Source organism: Gossypium raimondii, chromosome 12, assembly GCF_025698545.1.
Source record: "Gossypium raimondii isolate GPD5lz chromosome 12, ASM2569854v1, whole genome shotgun sequence".
Taxonomy (NCBI): domain Eukaryota; kingdom Viridiplantae; phylum Streptophyta; class Magnoliopsida; order Malvales; family Malvaceae; genus Gossypium; species Gossypium raimondii.
The window spans coordinates 2,407,933-2,432,175 of record NC_068576.1 but is presented as its reverse complement, the minus strand read 5'-3'; the positions used below and the strand labels follow the sequence as shown (position 1 = coordinate 2,432,175).

At 32.9% G+C, this 24,243-nt stretch overlaps 3 protein-coding genes and 1 pseudogene across 3 annotated transcripts; 3 read left to right on the top strand and 1 right to left on the bottom strand.

The window, feature by feature from the left end:
- Positions 1-840: 840 nt before the first annotated feature.
- Positions 841-3,907, top strand: LOC105762781 (uncharacterized). The gene is made up of 3 exons (XM_012580676.2): positions 841-1,563; positions 2,096-2,443; positions 2,551-3,907. The coding sequence occupies exons 1-3, from the start codon at positions 1,099-1,101 to the stop codon at positions 3,172-3,174; spliced, it is 1,437 nt and encodes a 478-aa protein (XP_012436130.1). The 5' UTR covers positions 841-1,098; the 3' UTR covers positions 3,175-3,907.
- A 5,627-nt stretch (positions 3,908-9,534) lies between these two features.
- On the top strand, positions 9,535-11,170 carry LOC105762780 (SWI/SNF complex component SNF12 homolog). Its single transcript, XM_012580675.2, has 2 exons — positions 9,535-9,907; positions 10,819-11,170. The coding sequence occupies exons 1-2, from the start codon at positions 9,617-9,619 to the stop codon at positions 10,933-10,935; spliced, it is 408 nt and encodes a 135-aa protein (XP_012436129.1). The 5' UTR covers positions 9,535-9,616; the 3' UTR covers positions 10,936-11,170.
- Positions 11,171-14,690: 3,520 nt separating this feature from the next.
- LOC105762779 (probable E3 ubiquitin-protein ligase RHY1A) lies at positions 14,691-17,787 on the bottom strand. The gene is made up of 3 exons (XM_012580674.2): positions 17,225-17,787; positions 16,672-16,859; positions 14,691-15,251 (listed from the first exon to the last, which is right to left on the bottom strand). Exons 1-3 carry the CDS (start codon positions 17,420-17,422, stop codon positions 14,849-14,851), a joined length of 789 nt encoding a protein of 262 aa, XP_012436128.1. The 5' UTR covers positions 17,423-17,787; the 3' UTR covers positions 14,691-14,848.
- Positions 17,788-21,626: 3,839 nt separating this feature from the next.
- LOC105761901 (protein MITOFERRINLIKE 1, chloroplastic-like) lies at positions 21,627-23,368 on the top strand (annotated as a pseudogene).
- Positions 23,369-24,243: the final 875 nt, after the last annotated feature.

The window sequence follows — 24,243 nt, the reverse complement described above, 5'->3', positions numbered from 1 at the left end:
AACATTACATAGATTTTAAAAATATATTTATTTCACAACATAAGTAAAAGTTATAAAGGTTGTGTATCGTATTTTATAAAAGAAAATTGTTGAAAATAAATAAGATTTTGGTTGAAGTTAAAATGTTTAATGAAATTTTATATTATAAAAGTATCATCATAATAAAAAGAGGTTTTTAGTAGTTTGAAATTGTCAAAGACTTTTTTTACCCAAATATTATAAAATAAAATAAAAAATTCGAAAATGATATCCCACCTTAATTAATTACAGGAATGGATTGTTTGGGGGGTGGAGAGTGGTGTGGAGGCGACAGAGGCTTCTAGAGAACAAAGCTGCTTCTAATACATAGGGGCAAAGGCTTTGGTGCCGCCTGTCAGGTAGGCACCGCAAGTTCTCGGGTTGTGTTGAGTTATACGGGTTGTTTTGGTGCTGTCTACTAGCTAATCTCTATAAATATAATAATATTATTTTTTTGGTTAATTGATTTCTATTACTGTAAAAAAAAAAAGAATGGTGTCGTCTCTACACCACCCTCCATCCCCAAACAACTCATTCCCATTATTATTCGGGGTGAGATACTATTTTCGAATTTTTTATTTTATTTTATAATATTTGGGTGAAAAAGCCTGGTATAGATATCATCCACATTGTTTTATCTTCTTCGGAATTAGTCATTGCTCTTCCTAAAAATGTTATCTCTAATTCAAACTCGAGTTGTTTCTTAGAAATGCAGTGAAAATAGTATAAATTAAAAATGATATTTAAAAAATAAAAAAAATAATTATTGAAAAAAGGGAAAAGGAATGGAGGGATGTGAGAGGTCACATTCTTTTTTTCTTTTTCATCGGTTACCACTCTTTCCATTCTCCCTATAGGCGTAGGTTTGTTTGTAAATATACTAAGTTTATAAACAATGGGAAAGGAAACCCCTCTTCAACTCTAAAAGCTCCTATACTTCTCACTCTCTGGCACTCCATGAATGAACTTCACCACTCTCTTTCTCTTTTGTAATCACTTTGTCCCCCCCTCATTCTCTTTGTTTCTTCATCTCCGAGACAACGAAACAAACTCTCTTTTCCGTGAAAACTCTGATCAGAAATGGAGAAAAAGCAAGGTTTCTTCTCTGCTCTTAAACAAGAAGTAGTTAGGGGGCTTTCCCCTTCGCGCTCGAGGTCCAGCAGCCCTGCGAGAGCCCGTTCACCCTTTGCCACCCTACTGCGGAGGAAGAAAAACAACCACAACAACTACGATGGCGCTTACGTGGCGCAACCGGAGTCCTTAATCGTGAGATCCGGGAGTCTAAGGCCTGTCGGGGAAGCGTTAGCGCCGCTCATGGAAGGTCCGGATCCGGATGGAGGCGAAGTCGGGGATTCGAAGCGGGTTGGGTCGGGGCTAGGACAATGGGTTAAAGGTCAGTTGTCGAGGACCCCATCGGTTGCCTCGATGAGTTATAGAAGGTCTGATCTGAGGCTTTTGCTTGGTGTCATGGGTGCTCCTTTGGCTCCCGTTCATGTTAGCTCCACTGACCCTCTGCCGCTTTTGAGCATCAAAGACACTCCCATTGTTAGTCCCCTTTTCCCTCTCTCTCTCTAGCATTGCTTCATTTCCTCATAAAACGAAAAAGAAAACAAAAGAATTTATGGCTCTTCTTTTTTGGTGATGGTTTGACTGAGACTGGTTAGCAGAAAGGGGAAGTTAGGTTGGAATTTAAATTACCGACAATAGTATACTCCGGGTTGGTGTTGTTGGAGTGTTTAAGTTCTTTAGGGTGTTCGTTAATTTAGATTTTGGACTAACTCTAATTTGCATAGATACGTTAATTGATATTAATCAATATAGAATTTGTTTGTATTGTTAATGCTTAATCATGTTCTAATATTTGCTTTAAGCTTTTTCTACGGGTGATAGACCACGTAATCTAATCTCAACAGTGTGTTTAATGGCTGTTGGGATTTTAGCAGTGTTTTGTTTGTGCAAATACAGAGACTGAAAACTACATGTGGGTGAAGTTTCTCATTTAATCAGATGTTAAGCTTTCTAGTGCTAAGATTCTGAGGCTTTAGTAATGCTTCGTGTTAAATATGGTATGGTGCAGGAAACTTCCTCTGCTCAGTACATATTGCAGCAGTACACAGCTGCTTCCGGTGGGCAGAAGCTGCAAAACTCCATTCGGAATGCGTATGCAATGGGAAAGTTAAAAATGGTAGCTTGTGAATATGAAACCCCCACGACTACTGTTAAGAACCGAAATGTCTCTAAATGTGCAGAGTCTGGTGGGTTTGTACTCTGGCAAATGAATCCAGACATGTGGTATGTTGAACTTGCGGTTGGGGGCAGCAAGGTTCATGCTGGCTGTAATGGGAAGCTTGTTTGGAGGCACACACCTTGGCTTGGAGCGCACACTGCCAAGGGGCCTGTTAGACCCTTGCGTCGTGCACTTCAGGTGAGTTTTTATCTGCTTATTCAACTGCATAATATTGGCTGTTGAGTTATACTTTTAGCATTGTTCTTTTTCTGATGTTCTCTTTGGGATTATTACTCCTGCTTCAGGGTCTTGATCCTAGAACTACAGCTAGTATGTTTGCTGATGCAAGATGCATAGGAGAGAAAAAGATAAATGGTGAGGATTGCTTCATTCTCAAGCTATGTACTGATCCTCAGACACTGAAGGCAAGAAGTGAGGGCCCTGCAGAGATCATCAGGCATGTTCTATTTGGTTACTTTAGTCAAAAGACTGGGCTTCTTGTTCAAATGGAAGATTCACATCTGACTCGCATCCAATCTAATGGTGGTGACGCTGTTTATTGGGAAACGACAATCAATTCGTTTCTTGAAGATTACCGGTCTGTTGAAGGTATAATGATAGCACACTCTGGGCGTTCTGTTGTTACACTTTTCAGGTTTGGAGAAGTTGCAATGAGCCACACGAAAACAAAGATGGAAGAAGCATGGACGATTGAAGAGGTTGCATTTAACGTACCAGGCCTTTCTGTTGATTGTTTTATCCCCCCAGGTGATTTGAGATCCGGATCCATCAGTGAAACCAGTGAACTCTCTCAGGATGAAAGAGGAAAAAGTGCAATTGCATTAGCCGCACACCGTGCCAAAGTTGCTGCCCTACAAAAGGCACAAGATGGCAATGCTGACAGCATGATTTGGAGGATGGAAGCCTGATGGAGTGCATGGCAATTGTTCATATTGGTAGCTAGTGCAGACTGGTTGACTAACCCATTAGATGTTACAAGGTAGAAGTCATTTTTTTGGACTTTGGTTTATATGCCTCTATTAATCTGTAAATAGAGTATAATCATTCTCGGGTTCGAACTTCCAATGGACCTGCATGAATCTTTATATACTCTTAAAGCAGAATCCAACTATGGAGTTGGAGCTTGGTTTTCCAGTTAGGGATAGAGCTAATGGAGGTTTGATTTTTAGGTTACCTTCCTCGCTTCATGGTAGATGGTAAAGCACTCCCATTAACCTTTCTATAGTTTTACTAACTCTAATGATTGATGAATATAATGTGGTGCAGCATAAAGGGTACTGCTGCTGATTAGCATGAGTTTGAGAGCAAATGTCCAGTTTTTACTTTTTAATGTTACTGTTTCTTGATCTGTGATTCCTTTTGCGATGGGTTTGACCAGAAGGCTATTTTGGGGGTTTAGGAATGGAAAGAGATTTTGATGTTGATGTGGGTGATAAAAAGGTATGGTAAATGAGATATTAGCTGGAACTAACTATTTTTCTTACCATATGTAATCAATGATCTGAGTTGGGGTTGGATGTGTGATTTCATTTGTCCATCGCTGCTGAATGCTAAATGTATAGGCGGAAAGATCATGTTCTTCTGAATAATGTTATACCATCATCATCTTTGAATGAAGCGTTGACTGTTCCTTTATTTGAATTTTGAATGGTCTAAGATTATTATATTAAACTAATATTGTCTTAACGTCTCCTTTTCAGTTTTCACCCATGTTATGCATATTTAATGTTTTAAACCTTGAGATGAGCACCACCAAGGCTAGTTTTATGTATTGTTTTAAGTGAGTGGGTCTTAGCCATTAGCCAGCTCTAATGCACCCATCCCTATGTGTGTGAACTTCCTTTTAAGTCCATGGTGCCTGACAGCAAGCATCCGGGGTCGTCTTTTGAAAGTTCACCACCATTGTGTGCCTCTTATTTTCCCCTTGACCATCATGTTTCCTGGTGGGGCCACCATTACTTTAAAATAATCCATTTCATTCCGACAAGTAAAAAATATACATAATGTGACAAGGTAAAGTGATCATCGGAGCCCAGGTCATGAATCAGCAGAGGCCAATGGTGGGGTTAGGTTGTGTATGAAAATATCTATCATTACAACTTGGCACGAGGTGAAAAAGCTCAGCTCAGTTTCCCGCCCCAAACCCCATGTGATATCCTTTTTTCCTCTCACAAGTAGCATCTTTTTCTTTTACATGCTTTTGCAGATTTTGTCTTTCGGCCTTTCAACATCTTTAATTTTAATTTTGTTGCTGTTTTTTCTTGTAATCTCATTTTAATCTTAAATTCTCTCACTTTGGAAAGGAATGTTCCACCTCATCATGATGTTTCACAAACCTCAAGTGCTCGTTCACTAAAGTGGAACGTGCATAAACGAGGGGAACACCCTAAACAAAACCCTAAGAGAGAGTTCATCATTCAAATCAAAATCCAATTTACAATAATCAAGCAATTGCATATACATATGCTACAATCAGGTGATAGTGCAATCCCAACAAACCCTTTTCAATGCAGTAGCTCTTGATTCCATCAATTCTCATCAACATACCAGTTTTCCATTTAAAATAAGACCAAATGTGTACTATTTTGTATAAAGTGTGATATATTAAAATTTATGCATTAATATTGTATACTATGAACATCTAGTTTCACATCTTCTTTGAAAATCACTTTCTTATTGAGACATGAATCCCCCAAAGTCAAAGCACGTGCATATGAAAAATTAGTTAAAGCAAAGCACAGGTTATAAATGTAAAAACCCCTCTAATCTAATCGCTTCCATTAACTAGTGTTCCAAAGGAGAAATGCTGCAACAAACAGGCCATCAATGGCGCTCAATTATTAAAATAAACAACCATAATTACCTCATTGATGTAGACTATTCAACAAGTAATTAGTTACAACAGCCAGCAAATAAATCATACCCTAATGAATTAGTTAGCTTGCATATTGAATGTTTATAGCAACTATTTCCATACGAGAAAGAAAAAGTATTTCTCATTCAGAGATGATTTATTGCGTACCCAATCAATTTAACGTAATAATTCGAAATCCGCCATCGAATGTAATTTTAAAATAGTTTCAAAGATGACTAAATGATTTTGTTGGGATTCTAAGTTGACTTGAGGCCTTTAGTTTCAAACCTTTTCTATATTTTTTGCCTTGAGATGTAGAGTAGAGTAGGGGGGAATTTTATTTTACTTTTAATGGGGTTGGGTAAACTTAACTTATTTTTTCTAAGGGTGTTTTTAGTTTAAAAAAATAGTCAATCAATAATATACTAATCATAGAGCCCTAAAAAAATGGAAAGCATGGAATCCCGTGATTAACGTGGATCTACAACAAATAATTATGAAAAATACGTAGAAGAAGCAGGAATTTGTGTAATAAATAGGGCGAGCACTTCAAAAACACACGTATGAAATTATAAATGAAGGAGAAAGTGTCGGCATATATTTCCGAGAGGGATATTAATGGGAATGGTGGTGGAGCAATGGGGCTGTACACTGTACAGTGCCCTCGATGCTTAGTTTTTGCATTAATGTTTCTCCATGCCCACACCAAGTATCGCACTGCTCTTAATTGGATACCTCTGTACGTGTGTCTGATTTCTTTCTTTTTTGGTCCAAAGTGTTTATTATTATTATTTATATTTACATTTTAAGATTTTTTTTTTGTAGAGTTTTATCACATACAGTATAATTATAATTATTTACGAGTATTTGATACAATAATAAAATATATTATATTCTAAAAAATATATATAAATTCAAACTTTGAAGATAATATTATTAAAAAAGACATACATAAATTCACGAAAAAATCAATCTTCATAGACTCTAAATCAGAGAAAAAAATAATGCTTCAAGAACCAATCTAAATAAACTCAATTTATAAAGTACGGTACCAAATATCTCATAGAAAGGAAAAGACGTCTCTAGTCTCTTTTAAATTTGAATTGAACAAATTGATTCCTAACATCTCTCTTAATTTCGAAATTGGGCAAATTGATGCTTTTAAAAAAGGTGAAGCAATTTAACCTCTATCAATTTCAAAAGTGAGCAACTAAGGATAATTAATTACGGTGTTAATATCTTTTGTCAGTTGTACATAGTTTGGATTCGTATAACACCAAATTTAGCCCTTGATGTTTAAATGTTTTGTCAATTTGACTTCGATTCCAAAAAATTCAACAAATCTAGCTTCAACATTTACACAAATATTGCATCCTATATTTGTTAAATCATGACCATATTAATAGAACATCTAAACTTTGAGAACTAAATTTATTATTATACCAATCAAAATTACGTACAATTGATGAAAAATGTTAACATTTAAGTGATTTCCTTAAAAGGAATTGCATCTATTTCTTGTTTCAGCAATTTACACAATATATTATCTTGTTTTAATATTTGCTTTCAATGTTCAATATTTTGTTTGGTATCTTAGTTTTTTTTTTTAAATTTCGTGTTTATGTTTGATTTTAATGTTTAATTTTGATACTCAAACTAAACAACATCACGTGGTCCAATAAACATTTAAAATGTGTCCTCAAACATAAAATACTTAATCGGGACAAAAGAAAAACTCAGGTACCAGATTGAATATTAAAATCAAACTCAGATACTTGCATGACAAGAAAAACTCAAATATCAATTTCAAAAAATTTGGGTATCAAATTGAACATTGAAGTCAAATATAAGTACCAAACAGTATATTAAACTTAAAATTTATTAAATTATTATTTTATAATTTTTTAATATCTAATTTTTTGAATAATTTTAATTTGATAAAATAATAAAAAAATTATTCAATATGAAAATTTTAAGGATAACACATATCATTTAATATATATTAACAACTAAAAGTTATATATAACAAATATTAATTATAAAAATAAACCGTAAAATAAATATGTCTATAAAATTTGCATGTCATTCGTAACAATTTCTTAATTGGATCCGTAAATAAGGAATAAGCTCCCATTCAGCCCGGCCTAAAAGACCCAAAGCCATTGCGGCAGCGGGCTTAGTGGAGCCGCAGCCCGCAGGGGGCTATTTTAGTTTTATTTCACATAACTAAAATAATATTATAAGTGAATGTTAACAATTATTACTATATTTTATTTTCATTATTTATTTAAAAATATGAGTAAATTTGTTGTGATTGAATTTTATTAAAATTTTCCATTGTTGTTTTTTAATCGAATTTTTATCTCTCAATATTAATTTTGATTATTTAAAATATAAGCTAAGAAGTTTATTTTAATAATTAACAACAATTTAACTTATAAATATTATAACATAAATAATTTCAATTATAATTTCAATTTAAAAATAAAATATAAAAAATAAATTTATTTTATAAAATAACCATTTGTTATTTAATTTTAATAGCATATTAATTAACTTATCATTGTTAAATATTAAAATAAAATATAAGAAATATTTTTATTAAATTTTATCTTTTCAAATTATTTTAAATTAAATTTTGAATAGTTAAATTCTATAAAAAAATTTGCCCTAATCTCCATCCAGTAACTAGGGGTCGGTTAACCGAATTTTTTCGGTCAGGGGTTGGTTAATTATTTTTTGATTTTTTGGTTAACGGTTAATTCGGTTCGAAACTGGTCGGTTAACCAAATTTTAACCGAAAAAATTAATAAATAAAATTATAATATATAAATAGGCCCACTATTCACCTAAACCCAATCCAAACCCAAGTATTCAACCCAACCCAACCCAATCATAAAAATTACAAATAATTTAATAAATAAAAATAAAATTCTAAAACTAAAACTAAAACTAAAGTCTAAAAGTCTAAAAATAATTTAATTATGTAGTGATTCAAATCGGTTAATTCGGTTAACCGACCGAATTAACCGAAAAAATTTTGGTTCGGTTAATTTTTTTGAACAAATTTCGGTTCGGTGAACGGTTAAAAATTTTGAAAAGTCGGTTAATTCGGTTAATGTTATTTCGGGTCGGTTAATCGAATGAATACCCCTACCGGTAACATACCAGCAAGAGTCTCTCATTGTTCTCATATATTGACAATTGTGACCTGATCCAAGCAAATTTTACTTTTGTCTCGATTTTCAAACCTCTTGAGTATTTGTCTTGTATTGACTGTAGCACTATTCATCTTTGTTTAAATCGAATTAGATTGAGAATCAATTAAGAGACTGATTTAAAAAATGACCTTAAATCAATTAACACAAATTAAAATTCTGATTAATTCAACCACTAATTCAATTTAGAAAACATTATGAATGAAAGTTCTATTTCACCCAAAAATGGGTGGATATCAAGGTGAATCTAAAAATTTTTAGGGCTTGAAATATAATTATAAAAATTTGAGAGGTCAAAACATAAATCTATCATTTATTAATTTATAATTTCGTCATTTTAAAGGGATTATTTTTTCATTTGTACAATTTATTATATATTAATTTATAATTTTATTATTTTCGGAGCTATTGTCCTTATCTACCCTTAAATTCGCTTGAGAAATTATAAATATTTATTAAAATGATAGTGTGATTATTTAGAGGAAATGTTACATCTTTAGGAAAACAGTTTTTGTATGAGTGATAGAATTATTTCTATATTTAAAAATTTAACATCTTTGATTTTTATATTTTATAATTAAAATTAATGTCATTTAATTTGTGATATGTATTTATGTAATTGGAGTTAATATTACTAAACAATTAAATACTGATTAAATTGAAGAACTCTCAAATCACCAAATTTCTAATACAAGTTAATATTTATTTAATATAAACCCATTCTTTTAAGAATTTTAATTTAAATTTGAGCACAACATTTAAGTTTTAACCTTACCAATATAATTAAAATTCTATGTGATCAGGGTGTTCATCACTTCAAGTGTAATTTGTGTTCGCTGTTAGGACCTTTTCCTCATTTTATAATTCACCAACAAAAAAAATTAATTATTGAAATTATTTAAATAATTACTATATTTAAAAAATCATTACTTAAATATTTTTTATGTTATTTCTATTTTTTCACCCATATGGTATATCCTAGAACTGTCCATGGGCCAGGCGGCCCGGCCCGGCCCGAAATATGGGAGGGTTCGGGTAAAAATATAGGTCCGAAAAATAGGATTGGACAAAAAAATGAGATCCGTTTAAAAATGGGCCGAGCTCGGGCTCAACTTTTTTGGCCCGAACCCGGCCCGGCCCATGGACAGCTGTAGTATATCCTTCTATGGATATATATATATGAAAAACCCAAAATTCAAAAAAACAAGAGGATAACGCAAAACCCTCCTTCCAGACGTCTTCTGCTTCTTCCTCCAAACAATCTCCAAGGAAACGAAAATGGCTGCCTCTTCCGCTTTTCTTTCTACTTTTATTTCTCCCCAAACGGTCTCCTTCTCACCCAAATCCTCCTCTTCTCTTCGCCTCCTTCCTCCAACTAGCGTGCGCATGGTACGAACTGTGACCCTAGCCACCGCTTCACAGCCCGCCACCGGCCCCCGGACGCCACGCGGCATCATGAAGCCGCGTCGTGTAACGCCTGAGATGCAGGATGTCGTCGGAGTCCCTGAAATTCCCCGAACTCAAGCCCTTAAGCAGATTTGGGCTTACATTAAAGAGCACAATCTTCAGGTCTGTTGTCTCTGTTTTTTTTTCCTCTTTAAAGTATTTATAGTATATCCTAAAACGGGTTTCTGTGTTTGGTTGTCGTGAGGTGTGAATATCTAAGGGTTTTGGATGGGTTTTACGTGTTTATCTCTATACCTTGTGGTTGTGAATGTATTAAATTCTTTTATGGTGAATGTATAATTTCCCACTGGTAAATATATGTTCACATTCTTTTGGATAGAATTTTATGATTTCTGTTTCATATCTGTATAGTAGTTTGAATTCAGGGTGGCTCTATAGGGTTCTTGCTCTCATTTGGATGTTTTAATGTAACTGCCTTGAACATTTAGGATTTTGAAACTGTGGGTTTTCTAAATGAGTTTCTATATGTGAAGTTAACGAACATAACTCTGCAATTTCATTGTTATGATTTAACTTGACTAGGTTCTTTTGTTTAAGGGTAACATTACTGGTCGGTGCCGGTGCATGTTTGGGATATTTATTTTGTTGGCAAAGGGCGTCCAGTTAGTCCTCTAGGATCAAAGGGAAGCTTTGAAGCCTAGAAATTAATGCCTCGACCGAGTTAATATTGTTGGCTGCCTTTGGGGCATTCATCATAATGGCATGTTAAAAGTTATGCAATGTCTTTTACGTGGTTCTGAAATTCTGATTACTGCCAAGAATCGTTTGTGAGAAGTTGATTGCTCAAAAACCATTTTTTCTGCTTGATAAAATGTTTTGGGTAGGTGCATTTGCGAGACATTTGAATTTGTTATCGAGCTTATGCGTTACTAGACAGCTGTGTGAATGATGCATGAAACTTGGGTTTCCAACGAAATGAACTAGTCTCTGAAATTTAGTTACCTTCATTTTGCTTTGCCCTCTGTGTTTGCTCTGAATAATACCAACATAGTAACCTGTAACCATTTGTATAGGACCCTGAAAACAAGAAGATTATAAACTGTGATGAGAAGCTGAAGAAGATATTTGGTGGGAAAGATCGCATTGGATTTCTTGAAATTGCTGGGTTGATTAGTCCTCACTTTCTTTGATGAATCCTAGCGAGAGAGAGTGTTGGTTTGGAGAATAGGTAGGTAAAAACTTCAGTTGGTTGATCCTCTCTTTGAAGAAAATAATGCTTTTTTGTTTTCAATTTTAGCAGTGCTACTTGGTTACTACACAAGTACCTTTTTAAGGGTTTTGTTTTATTTCCGCATTCCCTAATATGTAGACTGCTTTTATGAAAATATTATTAGTGCATTCAATGTTTATTATGCATTATGATCATTCCTCTTATCACTTGATTGATTTACATAATGGCTGTTGTCGGAAAAATGCTTACATGGCTTAGATGGAATATTGTTGAGGTGATGGAAGAATTTATATAATAATTTCTCCATGTCACTAGTATTTACAAAATTTTAATTTTATCACTTCTACTAAAAATTTATTATATAATTTTTTCACTTTTATCGTTTTATATTAATATTTTTGTTCGTTGACTTAGTATAATAAGTTAACTACTCAATATTTATGAGAATTTTTTAAGTAAGTTGTCACCCTATCTATCATTCAATTGTTAAATAAGTATTTTATAAATATATTTTTAATGTTGAATTTCTCTTTCACTGATATGATAATATTTTGATGTTTTGATCGAAGCGTCAAATAATGCTACCTAATATGATGCCATTTTAACGTGTTATAGAAAAATGACGATAATATGAGCTAGAAGCAATTGAAATGTATTTAATATTTTAATCATATTTATTTACCTATTTAATTTTATTTTTACTCGCAATTTAAACTAATTTATTATATATATATTTTGGTGAAGAAAAGACGCATTACAATAAACTAAATTCAGCCAAAAGCATTGCTATATATATCAAACTCCAATAGATGTAAGAGCTCTTCTGGAACCTCCTCAAAAACTGAACATTATGGTCCTTGTCAGACGGCATTTTAGTTAGTGAATCCATAACTCTATTATTCTCCCTTGAAACATGCCTAATTCTCTAGTGTCCAATCGAATGAAGCAATTGAAGAATCTTCCTAACCAAGGTTGAAGACGAATTTACTGGATGACTGTCTTGAATGATTTTGACCACTTCTAAGTTATCAGTTTGGATCAACATTCTATTCATACCCCATTTTTGTACAATATTTAAGCCATCTAAAATCTCCCAGAGCTCTGCTTTAAACACTGAATAAACCCCCAAATAATGATTATAATCAAATATCCACTCTCCATTCAGTTTCTGCAACACACCCCCGGTAGAAGCTATGTTAGAAATTAGGCTTACTGCCCCATCAGTATTCAAAAGGCAACAATTACTTGACAATGGAATGTGTGAATCAATTCCCTGCTGACTAATTGAGGTTTTCTTATGCGCCAAGGTATACTATTTCGCCTAACTAATCGATGATTTAACTATTTCAAAGGTGTTCCAAGATAGACTCTGGAAAATAAATAAATTTCTATTTTTTCTGATTCACCAAACAAGCAACCCAAAAAGAGTGGCCCAACTAACTCCCACATTAGACATCTATAAGTTATCACTTAAATTACATTTAGCCAAGTTTTTGGAGTTTTTGGAGAAAAACCTGTATTATTGGCCGAAAGGCACAACTTGAAGCCAAACCTCCTTTGCAGCTAGACAATCTCTGAACACTTGTAAAATGTCTTCCTTCTCATGCCGACAGAACAAGCAAGAGCGATTGTGACCAATTCCCCTCCTTACTCTTTCCTCGTTAGTTGTAAATCATGTGTTCCATTTTTTATTGGATGTTATTTGTAAACGCATATTCGAGCTCTAAATATATGGTGTCCACACGCATACACGTGTGATAGAATTTTTAAATTCTATTTTTTTCCTATTTTGTTTATGTTGTATTGTATTTATCATATGTTTTAATTATTTTTTTTGACATTTTATTTGTTAGAGCATATTGTGGTAACAACATAATAGTGTTGTCCTTTTTTAGTGCAGTTGAAAAATCAACACACTCTCCCACAATATTGAAGAGAGGTGTATTGTCCCTTTTGGGTATTGTTGAAGAACTGACTCCTCCTTATTTTATCCTCGACTCTAAAAAAGACAAAAGACATCTCTTAAGTTGCTAAAGAGTAATGTCATGGCTTCGATCCACGTCCTGAAGATTATGGGTTTAATTCATGTCTTGCGCTATTCAGTGCCATAGATTCCCACCATACATTAATTCTTCAATAGTGTGGTTTCTAATTTACAAAGGCCTTGCTCTTGAATGACCTAAGAATTATCCTTAAAAAAAGTTAGGGGTAAAAAACTTAAAAGAATGTGTAAGTTCTTTAACATCACAAAAAGAAAATATAATATCGAAAATTTAAATGATAACCTGAAAATTTCAAGTCAAGTAAAGAAGAAATAAGAACTGAAAATTGATACCTATGACAATTTGATGAAATATTGATTGATGAAAGCGAGATACAGAGAAGAGTTTGAGGTAGGGGTGTACATTCGGTTAACCGACCCGAAATAGCTATAACCGAATTAATCAACCTTCCAAAATTTTTAGCCGTTAACCGAACCGAAATTTTTAAAAAAATTAACCGAACCGAAATTTTTCGGTTAATTAGGTCGGTTAACCGAATTAACCGAAAATTGTATGGTTTTTATTTTTGGTTAAAAATTAACCGAATTAACTGATTAACCGAATTACCCGAATTACCCAAATTACCCGAATTGAATCACTACATAATTAAAAATATTACATAAGTCTTTGAATCACTACATAATTAAAAACATTACATAATTCTTGAAATTAACACATAGTTGAAATGTAAGTCTATAATATTCCTCTTTTATATCCATTTCTTCTCTCCAAAAATCTCTATTTACATTAAACCTAAAAAAAAAAAAAACATGTGTAATTGGGTAGATACTTAAGAGTTAGATTTTAGTTTTTTTTTTTGGGTTGGTAATTTGGTAGACTTTAGTTTTAGTTTTATTGGGTTGGGTAATTGGGTTGGGTTGATAATTGGGTTGGGTTGGATAATTTTATTTATTAATTTTTTCGGTTAGCCGAAAAATTCGGTTAACCGATCGATTTTGAACCAAATTAACCGTTAACTGAAAAATCATAAAAAAATTAACCGACCCCCGACCGAAAGTTAAACGAATTTTTTTGATTTTACCCAAATTATGAACACCTTTAGTTTGAGGAGTTTTCCCTAGAATTAAGTGCAAGAATAAGGAAATGCTATATTATTTTCAGTTTTTTTTTATTTTGAATAGTTTTCATAACTTTTGTTGATATGACATAATAACAAAATAATGTCATGTCAGCAATAAATGGTTGGAGATGAATTTATTTTAAATAAAAGGTAAAAGTCAAATTGAATAAAAGTGTAGCGGTGAGAGACTAAAATGTTATTATGTCCTTTATATATAAAACAATAAAATAAACATTTAACAAGGCGGTATTAGTTTGCTCCTTTTTTTCATTAGAGGAGAGACTTCTATCGTACTTTTACTAACGTTAACATATAACATATTTTTATTTTAAATTAACTTTTATATTCTGAATTTAGTTTTTAATCTATGCAAAATTTTAAATCTTTAATCGAGTTAGTGCCACTCTTACTATTTTTAAATGAATTCAATTGAAAAATTACCAAAATTCCATTCCTTGAAAGTGTTTTTATATAAAACTTATAAAATACAATATAATAGGATTTAAACTTAAGACACTTTAATTTTAATACTTTAAATTTTATTTTTTAATAAATTTATAAATTTTTCTCTAAGATGTAAAACGCTACTAATAATAAAAAACAAAAGTTTCCTCATAATAGGTTAAGATTAGACACTTTACATTTCTCAGTTCTGATGGTATCATTGTTAACACAAAGTATACAGAGGAAAAGGAAACCCGAAAAAAAAAATTGAAGTACTCAATTGGTAAGTAGGAAGGAACTACAATTTATAGTATAGTTCGTCTGCAGTAAGGGCAGTCTCCACAACTTCTGACCCAAGGATGTAAGCAAGTCAAGTGAAACCTATGTCCACACACCAGCCTTGTAAGCACATCTTCGTCCCTGAACCTCTCCAGACATATACTGCAATCCCTTGATTCCCTTTCCCCATCCACCTCTTCGCCCCTGAATACCTCCAGCGGTAAACTGTCCACGGCCTCCTGCGTAAGACCAGGAGGCTTTTTGTTATTTTCTTCTGTTTGAGAGGTTTGGTCGGTGAAAGAGGAACTCCCACCTGACAACCCTGTAGAAATTTCACTTCCCCAGTCCCCTGCATCAACCTCCCTGAAATCTTCACACAGTAAGTACTCCCTTACGTCGTAAGGGTTAGGTGGACCTCTGCCGTCCCTCCTAAACAAAGCCAAACAACAAACCAAAAATGATTTTCCTTTTTATTAGAAAAAGAAAAGCTATAATATTGAGGAACAAACCATGATGAATAAAACAGAAGTTCATAGTTAAATGCAAGACAGAACATAAGAATGTCCATTACTGAATGCCATACACGATATGAAACAAAATAAAGGTTAAATTGGTCCGCATGATTCACTCAAGCAATCAATTCAATGGTAGTTAGGAAACGAGAAATACTAGTTCACTGTTCATGGGAATTGGAAACAAAAGTGGGCTGCATGGTCATAGACACATAGTAGTTAATGATGTTAGTAGTAGTACCGGTAATATATTACCATGGCAGTACAGCATAGGAAGCACCAGTGCTGGGACTGTGACAGTATTTGTAAGGCGAAGTGGACAGCACCACCACCAACACTGGGCCATGAAATTATGGCACTACTGATAGATGGGGAGTAACAAAAGCAATATCTGCTTTTAATGTATTAGCAGAAGTGGGACTCAATGTAATGACGTATTTTTCGAGCATAAAAACACAGATTTAATCCATTCAAAAAAATAAATAGATAAAATGCTAGTGACTGAATTCAGCATAACGCTTGTAAGAAGAAAAATTCTTGAGAAACATGATGATTAAGACAATTCCACTAAATCATCTAGACTCTGGATGTCAATAGCAGAGACAGCTGTTGAAAGTTGATTTCACCAATAAAAACCTACCAAACTGACTGAATTATAACATCATAGGGCATGGAAAAATAAAAAACAGTATGCACATCTATCAGACTAAATCTCTTCACTAACTGGCTATCACATGATACATAACCTCTTTTCTTCTAATGCCTAACAAAGACAGCAACCTCGTTATTTGGATTCACCAAAAATTTGCATCACACTTAGCCATATGAAACTGAAGCTTTCCAGAGATTATGATACAGATCGATAGTAGAATCTGCTTCTTTTGATTATTTCGCAACACTCGACAGATCCATAAAATCAAAGTACAAAAGCAAAACCTTTAATTGAATTCAGATAAAGTTCCATGAATTTCCACATAATCCATTTATATTATCTTAAAACTTACCAAGTTAATAGATATGACATGCTGTCCTTCAAAAATTGACATAAAATTATAGGAAATCGTCATCAGACTAAGAATGGCTGGTATAGGCCTGGTCCAATTAGCATAGGATGATACGAAACCATGAAACATAGGTGGGTTCATCATCATGAATTACAGTGGTTTCCATTTGATGTCACACATCATGCAAAATTATAATATTCAAGATAAATATGACATGATTCAGTAGCTATACTTGATCGTTCACTTTGATAAGAAAGTACAAGGAAAATAATCCCAGGATAACCAATTCAAACATTAGGAGTAGCAAAGTTGCAGAGAGCTATGATGACCAACCTGTTTGCAGAAACAGACACGCCTCTTAGTCTCTCAAGAAGCCTTGCTCTAGCAAGCAGCACAGCTCCAGGAAGCCTCTCATTCGAATGCAAACTTTGCCTATTTGAACTACTTACACTCTCTGCATTTACACCATTTATTGATGCAAACCGGGTAGAACCTTGATCAAACTGCATCGATGCACGCTCCTAAAAAGCCAAATCGAGTACAGAAATAGATACTCAAAATATTCAACAGCGTTAAAGAAGGTAAGCTAAATGAAACCGAACATAAGAAATCCAGATACTAAAACTCAATTGTAAGAGAGGTTTTTTTTTTTAGCTTAGGCTCAGATAAATTATCAAAGCATACTTTACATTATATGATTATACTTTTCAGTAACTCCACTGATAAATTTAGCTCAAGACAACTTATTTTCAAATCCGAATTCAATACTGAAGCATAAAACAGCCATAGAATAAAAAAAAATCATTTCTATTTTCTCAGCAATCAAATTAAAAACAACTACTAAGTACTAATAAACAAGAAATGGAAATGGAGAAATTGAGCATACAGAGAGGGAGTAGGAACGTGAGGTGGAGTGGCGCACGTGTGGGGAGAGACGGAGATGTTGACAGCCGTCCAGGTCATGCCTGTGATTGTGATAGCGGCGATTGTAATTCCGATCAATTGAAGAGTCGATCCCTGGATCGGGATCGGGTCGACCTACTCTCGACCTTCGAGTGTAGAACAACTCCGAAGCACTCGTCATTCACCTAAAACCTCAAATGACTTTTTGCTCCGAATTTACCAATCAAATTTCCCTTTTAACAGAGAATAATTAAATATATATACATCCGGCGATAATCTTGGATTAAGAAAAAGGAAGAGAAGTGGACTGGCACGAAGGGAAACGGATAACCTTAGCTTCAGCCTTCCCTTCAAGCACGCAGACTATACATAACAAAGGGGAAAAAGTAAATATAATTTTTTCAGATCAGTTGTTTTTGGAGTAAATAAATGAAGGATGATATAATTAGGGTAGGCGGGATGGAGAAGTCGGTTTAATACCACCGGTTTTGTATGAACTGAATGCGTAGTTACGATAGGAAATTGGATTTATATAAGCGGGGCGGGGGGCGTCTCCCGTGAGCAAACGAACAGTTATAATACGGTTTTAGTGAATGAAGAAGCTGCCAACTAACTTCGTCACCGCAGCCGGTACCGTCAAAATCTTCACGTTATTTTGGGTTGACTTTTGACTATTTATTACAAACTCTTTTCTTTTTGGACTTTTTTTCCTGGTAAAACTATAAAACAATTTCATACCAAAAATAAAAAGTTTATAATTTAAATATCCGCATTCAGTCGTTCTGGTCACTCACATTAAAATCAAAAATAATAAGTTGACATATTTTTCTTTTAAATTTTGATTTTTCACATAATTAAAGTAAAATCCATGCCATTTTTATTCACTCAAAAATTATCGTTTTAAACCCTAAGCCCTAAAAGAATTATGTAATAAATTGCCATTTTAGTCCAAAATCAAAGGAATCCGTCCATGGCTCGTTCATCGGTGGGGTCAATTTCATTTCTCACCTTTTGTGCTTGCTTTGCTACCAACTCCATCAATTCCTTCGCTTCGTTGCAAACACCCATCGAATTCAATGGCAAAACGTTGAGAGCGACCGACAATCCTAATAAGCACTCGAAATTGAGTGGCCACCCTCTTTGACTTCATTAAAATCCATACCCTTGCTCATTCTCGCGAGCAATCCTCCAATAAGAAGCGAATTTTCTGGTAAGTAAGACAAAGTGTAACACTCCTAAAATTATTGTACTATAAAAGCGATAATAATTTGAGATTACGAATAATTGATTTTTCAATAAAGTAAAATAAGGAAATGAAAGTGATAAAAGAGAAGGTTGAGGAGTATCAAAGAAAGTTAAATTGAAAAGTATGTTGTGATATACTAAATAAGGATTAAATGGTAAAGATGTAAAAAGTTTTAAGGTTTAAGAATAATTATTCAAAATTAAGGGTTAAGGTATAAAATTTGAAATTTGAAGGCCTAAAATTGAAAATAACCCAATTTCTTATGACATGAAATTGATGTGCAAGGACCAAATTGAATAAGTGAATAAATATGAGGGACTCAATTTCAATTTTGCCAAAAGTGAGTAGTGATTAAAGGATGGAATTTAAAATAAATATGAAGGGTAAAATGGTCATTTCTTAAATTAGATAATTATGATAAAATATCATGGTTGTTGGAAAATATGGGCCATTGGATAAAATTGAAAAGTAAGAAATCTTGGCCATTAGAATGAAATTATGACATAAAGATATTTTATATTATAATATTTTAAGATATTTACATGGAAACATGAATAAAAGTCTTCATGCTTCCAACGCCAATTATATATACATACAAAGGGATTTTCATTTCATTACAATTTGGTCCTTTACCATGAAATCCCACTTTTTCTCCCAAATTCCTTGAAAATTTCCATAGCCACCCAAAAGGAGAAGTGAAGTAGAGACAATAGAGAGAGAATATCATCTTGGAAGAAAGAAATTGGAAGTGGAAGTGGAGAAAGTTGTGGAAAATGTGAAGAGATTATAGAGACAAGGTAAGTACTTCAAGAATTTTAATTTATTTAATTTTAATCTATGTGTAGATAATGTTAAATAGTTGGGTTAATTATGAATATGTAAATATTATGTATGAAATTAAATTAGTACATTGAAGTAGTAGAAACATGACTAAATTGTAAAGTAGACAAAATAAAATATGTGAAATGGAATGTTGAAAGAAGAATATAAATGAAGTGTGATGATATAATGAGTTCATAAAAAGTGAATGTGTGATGAAATTTCCAAATTACATTGAATTTATGATAATAGGACTAAATTATAAAGAGTGTAAAAGTTTGTAATTTAAATAAAGTAGGAGGATAAAAGGTTAAAATGAAGTGTTAAGTGTTACTGAATTGATGTTAAGGTAAAATTATAGTAAATAATGAATTTTCATGATTTTAGGGATTAAATTGTAAACTTATGGAATTTATAATTGAAATAAGAGAAGTTATGATAAGCTATATGTTGATGATAAGTGAGTTTCAAGGATTAAATTGAATAATATTAAAATTTTAATGATTATGTATGTCTAAATGAAAGTTAATACAAAGAACCATGAAAGAGTAAAATTAGCATTAAAACAGTTTCTAGACATCAACAAGTGGTTCAACTTTGAAAATTCACCAAAAATTGTGAAAATTGAATTAGAGGTTGAATCAAATATAAAATTAAAGCTTATTGGGTCTAGTTTTTCATAAAAGAAACGATGTAAGTAATGAAATTGTAGATTACGAGATATAATAAATTTTGTGAGACAAGGTTAGAATGATTTGAATTCCCTATTCTAAATTTAAAAATTATTATAAATTTAATGAGACTTGTACTGAAAGATATTTAATTTTTAGTGAAGATGGATTAGAGCTATCTAGCAGCAAAACAAAGAAATATTTGAAGAAAAATTATATTAATTATCGTATGTATAAATTCTGAAATTTTATGATATAAATCTCACGAGTCTAGTTTCAAACACAATAATTGGAGCTTAATTTCAATTCTATAAACCGAGATATAAATAAATTAGTCATTGTCACTCAAATGGATAACCTGGATCAAAATATGTGTGTAACTAGAGAAACCTTAATTAATGTTACATATAAGCATGATATCTTAAGAGCCAAAGATTCATATATATATATATATATATATAGAAATATAAACATTAAGGAAGTGGAATGGAGAGGAGGAGGAGGGAAAAATGAGAGAAGGCTGATATTGCTAAGAAGTTGCAAATAATGAATTTGCTAATACATAAGAGAAGTTCAAATACATTGTTAAGGTACTAAGTGAGTTATGATTGTAAAATGAATTAAGGTAGTCCTAATTGATAAATTGATTGGTATATGTTGACAATAGTTATAGTATGTAGAAAGAGTAAATTGTATTTGTAAGTCCTCTAATGGACTTATTTGTAAAACTTCAATAATTGTGTTAATTTTAATAGCTTTGCTATCTTTAATTGAATATCATATTTTATTATGTTGACTTGAGATTATAAATGGGTAAAATGTGAATGATATGTGAAATGAGTTGAATTAATTGAATATCATATTTTATTATGTGGACTTGAAAAAGGATGTTAAAAACTTGAAATATGGTAAAACATGGAAAATAGGATTCTAGTCGTGATGATGGAGGAACCACGTTGCAATGATATAAGTCAATTTATGGCATCGTGATGGGGAACCTCTAACGTCACCCTGAAATTTTGAGAACCTTTCACTTTAGTCTTTGTTCCACTTTATACTATTTTAAAAGCGACAATAAAACTCAGGAATGATACTAAGGCATATCAAAAGCTTAAATTGATCAAATTAGTTAAGTAGTATTTAGAACAAAATGAATTTGATTGTTGTTGCTTTAATAACAAATATAGCATCCCGATGTATTGACCCAATGATCGGGTCGGGTATAGGGGTGTTACATGAAGCTTGACGAAGCAAAGAACGAACAACTCAAGAAGAACTAAAAACCTAGATCGCAAGCAATCCTCACCCCACGCCACAAATAAAAAAAAAGCCTCAAACCTAAACCTGCGATAAAAGGAATAATGAAAAATAATCAAGCAAAAGACAGTGAGCAAGAAGCAGAGAAAAAATCAAAGAACAAAAAAAGGAAAAAAAAACATAAAGAGGAGAACTCATCTTTTAGGGCTTCTCGATTATTTAAGAATAAAAGCTTCGTTCAACAATTCAAACAATGAAGCTAGAGAAGTGGTCGGGGAGAACAACATATCTTTAGCTTGTGACAATCCAATGGTAGACGCCGACGGAACTTTGAACCTTTGCTTGGGGTTTTGTAGGTTTTGGCCACTTTTTCAGAAAATCTAAGTCGAATGATGGATAGAGGGTGTGGAGACTTGTTGTTTGGTAGTGGTTTTGTGCCCATTGGAGCATTGGTGGTAGAGCTCTTAGACTTGTGATGGCTAGGGTTAGAAGAAGAAGAAAAAGGAAATAGAGAAAAATGAAAAGAAAATAGAAGAGGAAAATGAAAAGAAATAAAGAAAGAAAAAGAAAGAAAGAAAGAAAATAATAAAAGAAACCATGTTAGATTTTTGTTTGATATTTTAAGAGGAGTGACCAAAATGATCTATCTAATGTAGGTGCTTAAATTTTAAACTTTTTATTTTGAGCGTAAAAATGATTTTTTTATAATTGGGGTGACTATTTATATAATTTACCTTTTTTTTTGAATTAATAAAATCCAAAAGGATTTAGTATGCCACAATAGAAAATTAACCAAATTGTAAGACAATGGCGAGCTGCGTGCTTCAACCCTCAAAAATAATTGGATGAAAGTATATTACAAAGAATTTTAATTTATTAAACATATTTAGTTGATAGATACTAATTACATCGTAATTCTCGATGTTATGTTTGATAGTATGAAAACTTATCTATTGTTAATAAAATTTTTAAACAATTTAAATGAGATTAATAAAATAACATAAAATTCTATTTTAAAAAAAAATATATTCTAAAGTTAAAATACTATATTATGGTGAAAGTAACTAGCATGTCTCTCTATTATAGAGATCGAATCAAATTAGTCTCTCTAGTATTAAATGAACCAATTTAGGCTGTGTTCTTCATTGCGGCTGAGATGGGCTTTTAGCTAAAAAAGTACTTTTCTTTGAAAAGCAATGGAGAACACCCTTCATTTGATAGCAAAATATCAGCTTCTTAGAAGGACTTTTGGGCAGATGAAAAGTAGATTTTTTTAGCTTTTCAGCAAAAAAGTGCTTTTGGGTTGGTTACTTTACCTTTTTAGCCACACAACGCTGGTTCCCTCTGCTGCTACACTGCTCTCTGCTCTTTGCTCTTTGCTGGCTCCCTCTGTTGCGCTACGCTGGTTCTTTGCCCTCATCTTTGCCCTCTGCTTTGTTCTGTCCTCTGCTGGTGAGTTTATCTTTGTCTTCTCTTCTTCTCTTCTTCTGTATATTGATTAATTTTCGTCTGGGATTGATTTTCCTGAGGATTAAGTTGGATATATTTTTTTTGTTGGATATATTTGGGTTTTTATGCTGGTTACTCAGCTACATTGTTGAGGAATTTGCCTGCTGGGGTGTTAAGTTATTCCTCGTTTGAGTATTTAAAAGTTGCGGTTTTGAGAAAGACAAAACATACTAATTTGGAGCCAATTCAGAGTGTTTGTTGCGGTGCTTTGGCTGGTGCAATTTCAGCTTCTTTGACTACTCCTCTCGATGTCGTGAAAACAAGGTTGATGACTCAGGTCCATGGGAATAAAGTTACTGCTGCCATGTATAGTGGGGTTAATGCGACGGTGAAGCAGATTTTCAAGGAGGAAGGTTGGATTGGTTTGACTAGTGACTGGGGCCTAGAGTTGTTCATAGTGCTTGTTTTTCAGCTTTGGGCTATTTTGCATTTGAGATTGCCAGGCTTGCGATTTTGCATCAGTATCTGGAGCACAAGGAGAAAGAGTTGTCCAAAATCAATGTTGCACCGGCTTGAGTTACAATTAGTGGTGATAATGCTAATTTTTTCACTGTTTTGTTGCCATGTAGTGTAGTTCAAAGAAACTGATTTTTGGCATTGCATTTCTTGGTTAGAGTTTTATTTTTTTCTACTAATATATATGAATGTAAAATAATTTGATTAATGCACCAATGTATGAAGGACCTTCTTATTCCATATTACCTCAGATTCAATATGCTGCTGAATTTTACATTTTCTGTTTGTAATATCCGATACCATGCTTGCTAGTCTATGAACATTTGTAGATTTCACATCAATAATAGGTTAACATTTCTATGACTTCCAAGTTGACTGGGTAGTATTGGTACTTTTGTGGTCATCTCTTGTTCTGGTCTTTTAGATAAATTTTTATGGATTAGTGGCTTGTTATTGGTTTGGTGAATGATTAATAAATGATTGATGGTGCTCCATCGAGGGTGCTGTAAGTAATGTAGATTCCACCTCCATCACTGTAAAGTTTTCTGCTCCAACTTAGGTGGAGATAATGCATCATATTGATTTAACTCACATTATTGGCAATGATCTGTAATTCTCTCTGATGAAAATGCCTATATGAAATCTATCATATTTTTTCCTCTACAAAATTCCTTGTTAAGTTTTGCATGAAGACTGCTATGAGAATCAAGCAACTATAACTTGCTCTTGTGATGTTTTTGGTGTGGAATATTAAATTATCTAGAATCAAGAAAGGTACTTGTTAATTTATAAAAATCAGAAACTTATATATCTGTGCTAGAAAATACTAGTTGGTTTATAGTTATGTGAGTGAATGCATGAAAGAAATTTCCCCTGCTGCTGTTGGTGGATATTATACGTTCATCCCTTTAGAAACTCTATGGGTTTAATTCTCCTTGCATATCTATGGAGAAATGGCTTCTTTAAATTTCTGTACGAGTTTACCTTAATTATTTCTCATGTGCATGATGGCTTTTTGCTGTCGATGTTTATTGGATAAAAGTA